Source organism: Lacerta agilis, chromosome 14 (assembly GCF_009819535.1).
Source record: "Lacerta agilis isolate rLacAgi1 chromosome 14, rLacAgi1.pri, whole genome shotgun sequence".
NCBI lineage: Eukaryota > Metazoa > Chordata > Lepidosauria > Squamata > Lacertidae > Lacerta > Lacerta agilis.
In genome coordinates, this window is record NC_046325.1 from 25,316,032 (window position 1) to 25,328,670 (window position 12,639).

A 12,639-nucleotide genomic window follows, 5' to 3' on the forward strand; every position below is an offset into this window, starting at 1 on the left:
TCCCCCTCTGATGGGGAAAGGACACGAGCCATGGTAGCTTGGCGCCTGCGCGCTAAAGACAAACGAGGTTATTTTAACAAGCGGGCAAAAACGTTGAAGATCCTCTCATTGCCTAAAACGAGAACAGGGGCTCTGCCTCTGCTACGCTTACGTTCTCTCCCCGCCCACAAAAAGGCAAACGCTTCGTTTCCTTGGCTACGCAAGCGCCTAGCTTTCACCCGCTCAGCCCCCCCCCGCTTACGTAGAAGAATAGCGCCGCATTATCACGGCCGGGCGGGGGCTGAGTGGGCGAAAGCTCTAGGCGCTTGCGTAGCCAAGGAAACGAAGCGTTTGCCCTTTTGTGGGCGGGAAGCGAACGAGCTATTGCGCAGATGCAATGAAGAAGGGCGGGGACGGGACGGCCCGTCATCTTTGAGGCGGCCAGTTCGAATGCAGAGCTCGGTGAGCGGAGGTGCGGGCCTGGATGCTGGACTTCCCTCTCTCGCTGCATCCCTGCGTCGTCCTTGTTTCTTCACACCGTATTAACCCTGGAGTTTCGGTTCTTCTGCCTCCACGATGGTAAAAGAGGGGCAGGAGGGACTGGGGAGGAGGGCAGTCCAGAGGGAGGACAAATGCCTTATAAAAACATAGCCACAGCCCGTGCAGCAGGACGGTAGCCCATGACATTGTAGCCCATAATAAGGGGGTTGGCCTGTAAAGTGCCACAGGACTCTCTTGTGTTTGCTGCAGCAGACTGACGAGGCTATTACACTCCCCCAAACCCCGGGAAACATTGTTTTTAACACAATGCAAGATATAGTAAAAAAACGTTAAAGTTATCAGGCAGTCTTTTGAATATCTCAAAACTCTTCCTTGTGGGTGGAAGATGATCAGGTTAAAAAAGGGCAAGTCTGTTATGTATTTATTTGTTTAGAATGCTTGGATTCTCCCTTTTTTCAGCCCAAAGAGACACTTAAAGTGGTGTACCAAAACAACAACAACAACAACAACAAACCCCCAAATCCCACTCAGACTTGTGCTGGAACAAAAACTGCATGGAGCTAGAATAATTCAGGTTGTATAAGTTCAGATAGTATAGAATAAGTTTTTTAAGTTATTATTTCTCCCCCCTCCCCCCAGGCCTATGGTCTACAGAAGCTGTTTGCTGTGGAGGCAGACTTTGAAGATGAGGTAAGAGAATATTTGTGAATCAGAGCTGTATAAGGGGAGAGGGAGACATCTGGGTGTGGTGGAGAGGGCAAAGGTTTATACTTACTTGCCGAAGGGTGCTTTGGACAACTTCAGATGGACCTGTGACTTTGGATGGAAGAACTCTGGTGGCCAAATGGCAAACAAAAGATACCCTTAAGCCTCCCATGGGCTCTCAGGCCCAGAATGTTCACGTAGTACAAAGCTGAGGGATGGCACCTCATGACAAGCATACTGTTTCTCTGTTCTTGGTAGGATTTTCTGTCAGCTGTGAATGATGTGGAGAAGCAAGCCCTGGATCCACCTACAGATAGCCCAAGATGTCTTAGACCCCTCTCAACTGGGTTGAGAGCCCCCAGCACCACCATTCCGGTCTCTGAGGGGCCAAGGTGGACCATGTCCCCAGTCTTGCAGGTGCAAAACTGCTCCAGACTAAGGTTTGGAGAAGGTAATGTCAAAAACAACCAGAAGACTCCTCTGGCGACCAGCTTCATAGTTCAGAAGGACCTGGCACCCACTGCAGTTGAATGTAAATCGAGCGGCACTTCAGGCACAAGGTTCAGGTTTGTGAAGCAGCCTCCAGCTAAGCTCCCCACTGGGGGTGCCCCCTGCGATGAGGAAATTGACAACGAGCTTGTATTGGCTGCGTGCATGGATCTGGAAGAGTCTGATACACAATCGTATCCGGGGTCCTTCAGGTCCAACTGTGTGTCCTGGGAGCAAATGCGAGATAATAGTGTAGCAACAGTGAAGAAACCACGAGTGGTAGATTCGCTGGCATTGAGTGACTCTTTTGGGTCAGAGACTTCACAGTTGCAAAGGACTTGGAAACAACCTGTGGTAGAGGTCATCAGCCAGCTCCAGCCGGCAGACACTTCTCCAAAGTTGCCTTTAAGGCCTCCTGCCGTGGACTCTTCCTTGTCTCAGTCTCGCCTAGGGTTGAGTAGCAGCACATGTGCCCTTTCAAACTCCAGCTGCCAGGTGCTCAAGCCTTTCCAGGCATCTCTGCATAAACCCACTGCCGCATCCAACAGCCCATGCTTGCCTCTGGTTAGACCCTGCTCTTCTTTTCAGTCAGCAAGTACCCCACCAAGGCCACACAAACCATGGATGCCCAACCAGAGCTGCTCTGTGTCCAGAACAGCCAATTGTGGTGCTCAGCTGCTGTCTGCATATGGTCCCCCAGCAACCTCTGTGGAGACTTCAACTGCCAACCCTAAAGTTACCGGAAACCTCCAGTCACCTGTGGTCACCAATCACCTTGTCCGTTTGGTCACGGCAGCCAACAAGACGCCAGAGCCAGTGGCCCAAGTTCCTTTGCGGGCTAAGACGCGGCGCTTCCCGGGACCTGCTGGCATTCTGCCACATCAAGTAAGAGGACCAGCAGGAGAATAGGACAATTTTGTATGTTGGGGATGGGGAGTGTATGGCTGTCCAGATAGTAACTACAGCTACCTTTGGCTCTAACCATTTGCCATGTTGCCTGGGGCTGAGGGGAGCTGCAGTTCAGCAGCATCTGGAGAGTCACAAGTTAGCCACCTCTGCTGTATGTACAAAGGAGTGAGGATGTACAAAGGAGTGAGGATCCATGTATAAGACTAGGTTTTTAAAATCTAAAATAATGTTTAAAAACAGGGATCGTCTTATACACAGGGGTCATCTTCCCCCATTTTCATAAATTTGAGCCCCCCAAAATAGGGGGCGTGTTATACACGGGGGCATGTTATACACAGAAAAATGCAGTATATATGTGTCGTGAAATATTATTACCTTATTTCCTCCACTCCACCCACACTTGCTATGTCGCAAAAGGGGCATAAAAGCTGCCGTCCTCCCTAAGTTTTCTCTGCTCCAAAATGGCTGCTATATGGTTGTCCTAGTGATGGGGATTACTAATTATCTCCCGATATGGATTCACTGAATGCTTCTTGGGATGCATGCAGGTGAAATAACTCCCCCCCCCCCTCTGCTTTGCTGATAAAAATGCTCTGTGGTAGCTTAGAAAACCAATGCTAATGAAATTAATAATATTGAAAAAGGATAAAATATTAATTGTTATTATAGAAACCTCAGTTAAATATTTTTGCTGAAATATTCCTCAACCAAAAATCACTAAAAAGTGACCTCTGACTAGGGCTGAAGGAAAACTGAGACATAGCTTTGACTCAGAGAGGACAGGAAGTCAAGCTAATAACTTTAGTCTATGCCATTGGTTTCTATAAGTAATAATAATAATAAATAATTTATTATTTATACCCCAGCCACTTTGGGCAGCTCCCAATAGAATATTAAAAACATAATAAAATATCAAACATTAAACATTAAAAACTTCCCGAAACAGGGCTGCTTTCAGATGTCTTCTAAAAGTCAGGTAGTTGTTTATTTCCTTGACATCTGATGGGAGGGCGTTTCACAGGGCAGACACCACTCCCAAGAAGGCCCTCTGCCTGGTTCCCTGTAACCTCACTTCTCACAGGGAGGGAACCTCCAGAAAGCCCTCGGAGCTGGACCTCAGTGTCCGGGCTGAACGATGGGGTTGGAGACACTCCTTCAGGTATACTTGGCCAAGGCTGTTTAGGGCTTTAAAGTGTTTAGGTAGGGTTGTGTAGCTGCCTTGGGAGCACAGAATTGGGCCCAGACATTCAGCACCCTGAGAATCTCAGCTTTCATTTTTTAAATGTGGCTGGCTGGGTGGGTGGGTGGGAGGGAGGGATCTACCTACCTTTGGATATCTTACTTTAAGGTGAGTCCATAACTCTGGCAAGAATTTGTGTTCATTAGATATTCTTCCTTTCCTTGTTCCCTAAAAAAAAAGCCTGATGGGAAAAACTTAGAAGAGATTCTCATTACAACTCCACAGACACCAACTCATGGGGCTCTAGCAAAGCTGCGGACGGAGGTAATTCATGGTTCTACTCTTGCCTTTCTTAATAAAAGAAGTCACGCTGCAGATGGGGATTGGAAATTCTGCATTGCCTCTGAGAACCCAGCTGTGATGCTAAGCACACGATTACAAACCCTGTTGGGTGTCTTTTCATTTAATGGGATATGAATTTCATTGGAACCAAACTTCATGGGAATGGGATATTTAGCCCCTGCCTTTCGCAGTCCTGATGCCAATAAAGAGTTCCTTACCGTGCAACTACTGTATTAATAGTGATGGTTGCTCCCATTGGTGCCACAGGGTGTTGCTAGCCAAGCTGGAGGGGGTAACTTTTATCAGGCTCAAGCACAGGAAGGGAATGGTTAAACCTCACCCCTCCATACACTGTAGTCCTAGTAACAATCGTCCTGTACTGGCTATTAATTTTTTTAAAAACCCAAGTCTGAAGCAGCTGTGCAGAATTACCTTTACAGGAGAGATTTGCAAGTTTCCATTCCTCCTTTGTATTTCAAAAAAGAAAAACTAACTCATCCGTGGAAAATCTTGAAATCTTTAGTGTAGTACTTCCAAGCATCACTTGGTTATTCTTATTGTACAGATAAGGTCAATTTTAAGGATGATGAATTGCAGAAACTCACCTCATGAGCCAGAGCAGTCCTGGAAACAACATTTAACAAGCCCTGTCAGGGAAGGGTTCAGGTAGTGTTAAAAGATGCCTCTGGGCATGTACTGAGTAACCCAAACCTTGCATGTCTTGGACTACGGCGAGTTTTCCATACGTCTGGTCATGGAGACACTTCCTTGTTCTGCTTCAATAGAGATGTTTCTTCTAACTATTCTTTTATATGTTTTAATGTATGAGAGAGGAGAGGGTGAGTTGGCGAGGAGGAGATTCTGGAGTGAGCAGAGGAAGGAGCATAAGCAATTTGGCATGCACCCAGTAGAGCAAAACAGCTCCCATGGATAATGTTGTCTCCAAATGACTAAGTGCTTTTCCCAAAGGTAAGGTGAAAAGTAAGCTTTAACCTGGAATTGTGTGTGTGACTGTAGGAGATGCCTCCTTCCCAGCAACCAACAGAAGACGAATTTGGAAGAGGCCCTTGGGCTGCCATGAAAATGGAGCTGGGATTGGATGAGAGAGATCCGTCCTGCTTCCTTAGGACATACAGCGTTGTTATGGTGCTTCGTAAGGTAAAGGCTGAGTTTGGTTTTGCAGGTGGGAAAATTCCACTTCACTTGAAGAAGAATCTCTTCTTGAAGTGCAAATGCCAAAGATGATAAAATGGTTGGGCCTGGAAGCAAGGAGGTATTGCAATATTACTGGAGCCATGGATAACCTTATTGGTAATCTGGATGGGGTATATACTGTGATCCATCTGCAAGGGTACAGTATACATATAAACATATTTTCTAAAGAACATACAGAAGTTCCTCCATAACACCTTGGAAGTGTTGGTGACTGGTATTCACTCTAAATCCAGCCCAGGGAAGGCCATCAGCAGGAAGAAAGATATATTAGAAGGCCCTTTCCATATCCTTTGCCGCTCTTGCAATCAGGCACCTTTTCTCAAATCTCAAAAGTTAATACAATCCTGTTTCAGATCTGCCACCCTGACTTCCCACAAATAGTGCGTTTCCCTTGCTCATTCTCTTTCACGCAGGCAGCCCTGAAGCAGCTCCCAAAGAACAAGGTTCCTAACATGGCTGTGATGATTAAGTCAGTAATGCAGACCAACGTTGACGCGGGTGCTGTGTTCAAAGACCCTACTGGTAAGGATGAAAAGAGTTCAGTGTAGTGACTTGCTTCTTCTCCATGCATTATTGGTGGGGCGTTTCTGCTTTGCCTGTGGTGTCTGGGCAAACCTTGTTTGTTAATGACCACCATCTGACTCATTTCTGGGTGTTTGGATTGACTCTGACCAAATATGGTACAGTCCTTTAGGCACATTGTGCTTCTGGGAACTGTTGCACGGGCTTCCACTAGCCTAACAATGGAACTTGTATATAGCCCTGAGCAAATCTGCGTGTTTTGCTGACCCCTTGTGTTGATGGTGGATGGAGAGGGAAAGTGCTGTCTTTTTGTTATATTGAGGGAAAGGGGCTGGATAGTTGTGACATGGCCCCCCCCCAAAAAAAAACTTCTTTGGAGCCAGCAGAGAATTGGACAAATGTTTTAACTTCATTTTTTAAAAAAGTAGGCCATTTGGGATGGTTTGCTTTTTAACTCTCATGCATAAACATTCACTGCCTCTCCAGTATAGTTTGTTTTAGTTGCCACTTCCTACACAGCCACATTCTTGACTTCATAGGATATGCTTTCATTTGACCACACAATAAACAGGCAACACTGAAGTTGTCCTTAGAAGTCCTAAGCCTAGGTGGGGCTGATATGTGCATTTGCCTGGGACTAATTGTTCTTTGCTCCAATGTCAGTGGCAAATTATGTGGCTGGTGTTGAGTGCTTGGGGACCCTTCCTTCACTGGGCTCTCCCTCCCATCTCTGTGTTCCTGTATAAAGGGCAGTGAAAGCTATTGGTGTGTGATGCTCATGTGTTTCCACTTTGACTTCACTGTATACTTAGTGCTCCTGTACCTGATTGGTTTGGCCTTCTGTCATGCAGGAGAAATGCAGGGCACAATACATCGCCTATTGCTGGAGGAGAAACAGAGTGAATTTAAGGCTGGTTCAGTGCTTCTGCTAAAGCAGGTACTAGAAAACAAGAAATCAAGGGCTGGGTGAGCTTTCATTTTCATGCAAAAAAATGATAACGAATAACTGGTATTTAAGACTTTCTGCTACAGGGGCTCCAGAGACATTTTTGAGTGATAGTTCTGCTTGTTTGTGCCCCTACTGGTGCAGTTATCACCTCCAGATTAACACAAGTTAACAAAAACAAGTTACCCCTTCTAGCTTTGTGTCAAATAGATGCAACCAATGTCAGTTGAAAGCAGAACTGACAAGTCAGGAGCCATGTACCAAAGACTGCCCATTGGATGGTGGAATGTTCCTTCTTATACTCCCAGAGAGCTTTCTTTAGTATTATCTGGGTGCTCTAAATGAGGTCCATGAGATTATGTAGAAAGGTGTCTCTTCTTAGAATTCTTTGCCCTAGAGACTCACTTAGCCCATCTTACTTCTGGAGATTTTATGCGTCACTTTTATTCAAACCGCTTGCACTCTTTAGATGAGCTGGTCCAGAACACCAATTAAATAGTATCATCTCCCTCCTTTTTAGAAGTTGGGTTGTTTATTTCATTCTTTGGTTGTGAACTACCCCTTTCCAGCGTTGGAACATCTGCCCCTCTGTTGTTATGTTGTGTTGTGTTGTTTTGTTTTGTTTTGACTCTTTGAAAACAAAACAAAAAAATCAATAAGAACTAAGGTGCCCCTTTGCTGGGGAAAAAAAATCCCCTCTTCACCCTGTGCAGAGACCATTTGGGAGATTTGCACACAGTGGCACAAAGTATAGTCAATTGTGCCGTGTACCATAGGCAGTATTGATACCTACCTTGGGTTTCACAGGTGGGTGTGTTCTCCCCATCCTATCGCAACCACTACCTCAATGTGACACCCAGTAATTTGGTGAAGATATATCCTCCGGGATTCAGCAATGAGAAGACCCCTCAGTTATGCCGAGAGACTGAGGAAATAATGCAGATGGTGCCGCCACAGGTAAGGAGCAGGCTCTCCTTGGCACAATTGGTAGGCTATAGGAGAGACTTATGCGCTCTGGGTTCTTTAAAAAAGGTGTATGGGGGGGCACTTGTTCTTAATTACTGGGATGTTGCATTTCATTAAGATTGGCAGTCATATGCAGTGTATTAACTGGGTTTTTTTACAAGCACTTTATTGGTTTTATAATAATAAAAAAGAAAAAGAAAGAAAGAAAAATCAAACAAATCATAAACACATTTTTAAACCGTAACATTTTGCTTGACCTCCCTTCACTCCCCTTCTTGGTTCCATTATTTTAACTTGTTCATGCACGTCTATAACACCTTATATTCTTAACAATCCATTTTTAAAACCTTCTTCATCTTATTACAAGTGACTTTAAAAAGTTATAGTAATGTAAAGATCTATACAAAAAGCCAAAAAATGCATTAAACATGTGCCTTTTTTATAAACTCAAAGTCTCTTTCCTTCTTGAGCTTCAAAATGTCTAATGTGTCCTGCATATTTTAATAGTTAGCAATGTAACCAAGGCAGCAATGGCTGCTTTCTCATTCTCCATATCCACCCTGACTTTGGACATACCTGAGGATGGCATGTTTGAGAAGAAGGAGCTCTCTTGTTGCTTTTTAAAAAACTTTCATCTTGAACATTTTGCTAACATTCAAGCATTTGTTTTGCTAACATTCATACATTTTACCTTGTGGCTGCTGTTCCCATTTTACAGAATTTGCTGACAAAGTTTTAAGAGAGAGAGAGAGAGAGAGAAATCTGCACTTGAGCAGTGGAAATACTGCATCAAGATAGGCTTCAAAACTCAACTATGTAAACTAAGGAAAACAGGAATTTAGGCAATTTTTCCAAGTTAAATTAGGATGCAGAATTAGCTATGTGAGGGCTGCCCCCACCCGATGTTGCTGATCTGCAACTCCCATCGTTCCTGTCCATTGGCTACACTTGCGAAGGCTGTTGAAAATTGCAGTTCAGCAACATCCCAAAGTCCAAAGGTTCCCTACACCTGTTTTAACTGAGCAGTGCAGACCAGGGTTGGGGTGGTCCTTGAGATGGTGTTGGACTCCCAACTCTTACAGGGCTGTACTAGATTTGTTGGTGTCCTGATAACGAGGCAGCTCCATTTATCCTTTCCTGTAATTGATATCAGGGGCCAGTTATGATATGGGACCGTGGCTTGGTGATAAAAGCATGAAGGATGCTAAACTCAAACATTCTCTGCGGTCTCTTGGAACCTTGCAAATGCAGGCTGCGCCAGAATTCCAGCAGGATCCTCCCACCGTTGCCATGACTACAACAGACAACAGGAACAAAGGAGGACATGGGATGGATGAGGACCCCTGTCAGCGTGTATCGGCATTGGATAAAGGGTCATCATTGAAATCAATTCCAAGAGTCTCTGGAGCAGGCAAATCAGTTTTGCACTTTCCATCCCCAAAGGCTGAAACAACTGATTTGGGTAAATAGAATTCTAAGTAGCAATGGACTCATGCCTTTCTTTCTTTCTTTCTGTCTGTCTGTCTGTCTGTCTGTCTCTCCTTTCCCACTGCCACCTCCAGAACAAGGAAAGTAGGAAGTGTGGACTGCAGCAGGGATGGGGAACCTGTGGCTCTCCATTTGTTGTTGGGCTCCCTTCAGTTCCAGCCAGCATGGCCAATGATCAGGAAAGACAACCAGCAAAATGGACTACAGAAAAGTCCTACTGAGCCAGATGCAGCTTACAGGACTACATGTTACCAACATCCCTGCCGCTCCGCAAGCACTTAATGACTCTCGGATCAGCAGCTGGCATGCAGAGCCCTGTGTGTGACCATTCAGTGGCCACACATAGAGCACTGCATCCCACCTGCAGATCTGAGAGCGTACGGCAAAAGTGGATATGTTGTTCAAGGATAGAATAAGGTACTTGGCATCCCAGGGACTGAAATTACCTTTTGAAAAACGGGCAAGCTAGCCCTCCTTGTCCGGGGAGAGCTTTGATAAGCAGCATCTGGCAACAGCTTTGAAAGCAGAGAGAGATCGGCCAGGGCTTTTTCTGCTGCCAAGGGGTGAAGCTGCATGCCTCTGTGCTGCTCCTTTGCCCTTCCTCATGACTACTGCTGTCTACCTGCATTCCTGCCCACTCACCCCGGTTCCTTCCTAGAAAGTTCCAAATACTTTGGAAAACCTGAAACATGGAAGCAAGTCAAATGTATGAAACAGGTGCAAAGTAGAAAATGTTTGGCCATGGAAAGAGGCGCTTCCTAGGATATTCACAGCTGAGTAGGGATATAAGCATGTTGGGCCTCGGCTAAAACAACAGCGCTGCTGGACTATGCAGGTTGGCAGAGACACTGCATAGATGGGGCCATGTCATCTGAACCAGTGATAATTCTACCCAGCATGTACTACCCACGCTGGCACTGTTTGCTTTATATATATAATGACAATAATTGATCCCCACCCCACCCAAAAAAAAGTGGGGATGGTGCAGAGATTATCCTCACTGGTTGTGAAATGTTGTGTTTGCACAATGTGTCTGAAGCATAGACTGGACTAAGCCCTGACCAGAGCCTTGCTCACTGAGTCTAAATGAGTCTGCAATATTTTCTTTCCTCTCCCTTTATTCCCAGGGGCACAGAGCTTTCCCACGGGCTGAAGAGAATGGGGCAGCCCCTGATCTTTGAAGAGTCTCATGTGCATATAGGAACCCGTGCATGGGGCGCTGGGGTGATTTATTTCCTGTTTTGCCGCCTGAATAACTTTTCATGCTTCCTATGCAGATGACCTGGACCAGCTTCTTGGAGAACTACCTGATGACTTTTTCTCCAACTTTGATGCCCAAAGCAATCTATGATAGCTCACTGATGCTCAAATAAGAGGACCTGCTGTCATAGAACTGTGGCTATTGTCCTGAGCCCTGCACAGACTTTTTTGCCCAGTGAGGCTGACTCCCCTGCACTTCTCTTTGAGATTTTTGCCTTCATCTTTATCAACATTGTTTGCGATTGGAGGAAAGAAGCTCCTTCATCAGGCAGATAACAAATCTGATGTAATTGGACAGAAACTGGAGCCCCAGCAAGAACAGCATTGGACATTAAGCTCCTGCTACTTCTAATTTTACTGCAGCCTGCCATTTGTTCAAAGGCTCAGCCTTCCAAGCAACAAGGTATCTGGCAGTGCACACCCAGCATCACAACTTATTCCAGACCTACTTCTGCTTGTGAGGCGCTTTGCCTGGGTGTTTAAACCAGCCAGAACGGTCATTAAGCAGCTGTCATTCCCTTCCGAATTGAAACACTATCTCTGCTTCGGTACTCCGAATTGAAACACTGATGCCTGCTTCGGTACTCTGTCACAAACCGTGTCAGAGGCAACATGCAAATAATCTTGTAAATAACCTTGTAAATAATCTTACGCGGATGGAAGCAGTTAGCAAAATGTGTGAAGTTGACTTTTGCCGATAGAACCTTGCGAAAAAGATGTTTGTGAAAGGAAGGTCTTGAGTGTGTTGTATCTTTTTATTTAATATTTACCTTTTATTCCTTTGCAATTGACATTTTGATTCTGCAGGTTTTAAAGGGAGTGTGTGCATAATATGTTGATTAAGTTAGAGATCTGGCTCCAGAAATGTAGCTAACCTTCTCTGCCAGGTAGCTCATGCCAATTTGAACTCTGGATGTTGTAGCAGCCATTCCTAGTACTGAGGAACTTACATGCACACTGGTTACTTCACACAAGCAGGGATAGGGAGCCTTGTGATCCTCCAGTTGTTGGACTCCACTTCCCATCAGCCCCAGCCCCCTTGGCAAATGGTAATTGATTGACTAATGGATGGAAGCTCTTGGACTGGAGGGCCACAAGTCTCCCATCCCCGATACCTCTCAATTTTCAGAGTTGGCGCCGTATACCCATTGCGTGATTGCACTTCTCTACATATTGAAGTGAGGAGCATCCCCTGTTCATATAGAGCTTCTTGGATACATACAATCACCTCCATATACTACATGGATAATGTGGGTCTGAGATATTGAAGCTGGATAAACCCAGTTTCCTTGTTTGTCTCCTTGGGAAATTTAGAGCAAAACAGAATGCTGGCAATAAAGAACCAGAAACAGCAAAAATGGAATGCCTTTTTCTTCCCATAAGGTGCTGTAGTCAATGCTGTGGTATAGATGAAAAAAGTAGTTTGACCAGTTGCATCAATGTATGTGATCAAATTTCATAAATTTATTCAAATGACAAAAACTGGTGTGTTGGAACTGGTTGTCCACATGCACTTTTCGGAAATGGTCTCATAAGTGTATAATAAGAAATGTGTGTCATTGCTGCTGTCATCCCCTGCAAGATTAGGTGTTTAACTGTGCTTATAGAACTATAATATGGTGGCATGCAGAGAACAAATCACTGTCGGATTGGTTGGAGGGAAAAAATACAGCCCCTGGAGCCTGTTTTCAAAGAGATATTTCAGTTAATCACAAATAAAAAAGGGGAAACCTCTATGCATAAAATAACACGTACAAATGGGGAAATGATACAATGGAATAAAAAAATGTACACTACTGTTTGTGCACAAGCTTCAAGAAAAGCTGGCTGTCACCCTATTTATTATTTAAAACACTTAAGATACTGTACTGCTAATGATTGTGAGTATCAAAAGTGGTGTACAAAAGATAAAAATGGTGCCATGAGTAATAAACTTAAAAGAATACAGCAAAGTGGTTTCTAACTGCTGCATGGAAGGCTTTGGTAAACAGGAACATCTTTAGCAAATGCCAGAAAGAAAGCAGGCGGCATCCGTCTCCAACTCTTGGCAAGCCTCCTGGGGACAGGACATTGTCCTCTTTGTGCTCATGTTGGTACCCAGCCAACTCAAATTGGGATAAGGTTTGCAAATCATTAG

At 44.9% G+C, this 12,639-nt stretch overlaps 1 protein-coding gene across 1 annotated transcript; it reads left to right on the forward strand.

Annotated features, from left to right (window-relative positions):
• The first annotated feature begins 393 nt into the window (after positions 1–393).
• On the forward strand, positions 394–11,041 carry HROB (homologous recombination factor with OB-fold). The gene is made up of 10 exons (XM_033170053.1): positions 394–558; positions 1,120–1,170; positions 1,444–2,559; positions 4,004–4,087; positions 5,123–5,263; positions 5,734–5,842; positions 6,694–6,779; positions 7,596–7,745; positions 9,006–9,216; positions 10,520–11,041. The coding sequence occupies exons 1-10, from the start codon at positions 556–558 to the stop codon at positions 10,591–10,593; spliced, it is 2,025 nt and encodes a 674-aa protein (XP_033025944.1). The 5' UTR covers positions 394–555; the 3' UTR covers positions 10,594–11,041.
• Positions 11,042–12,639: the final 1,598 nt, after the last annotated feature.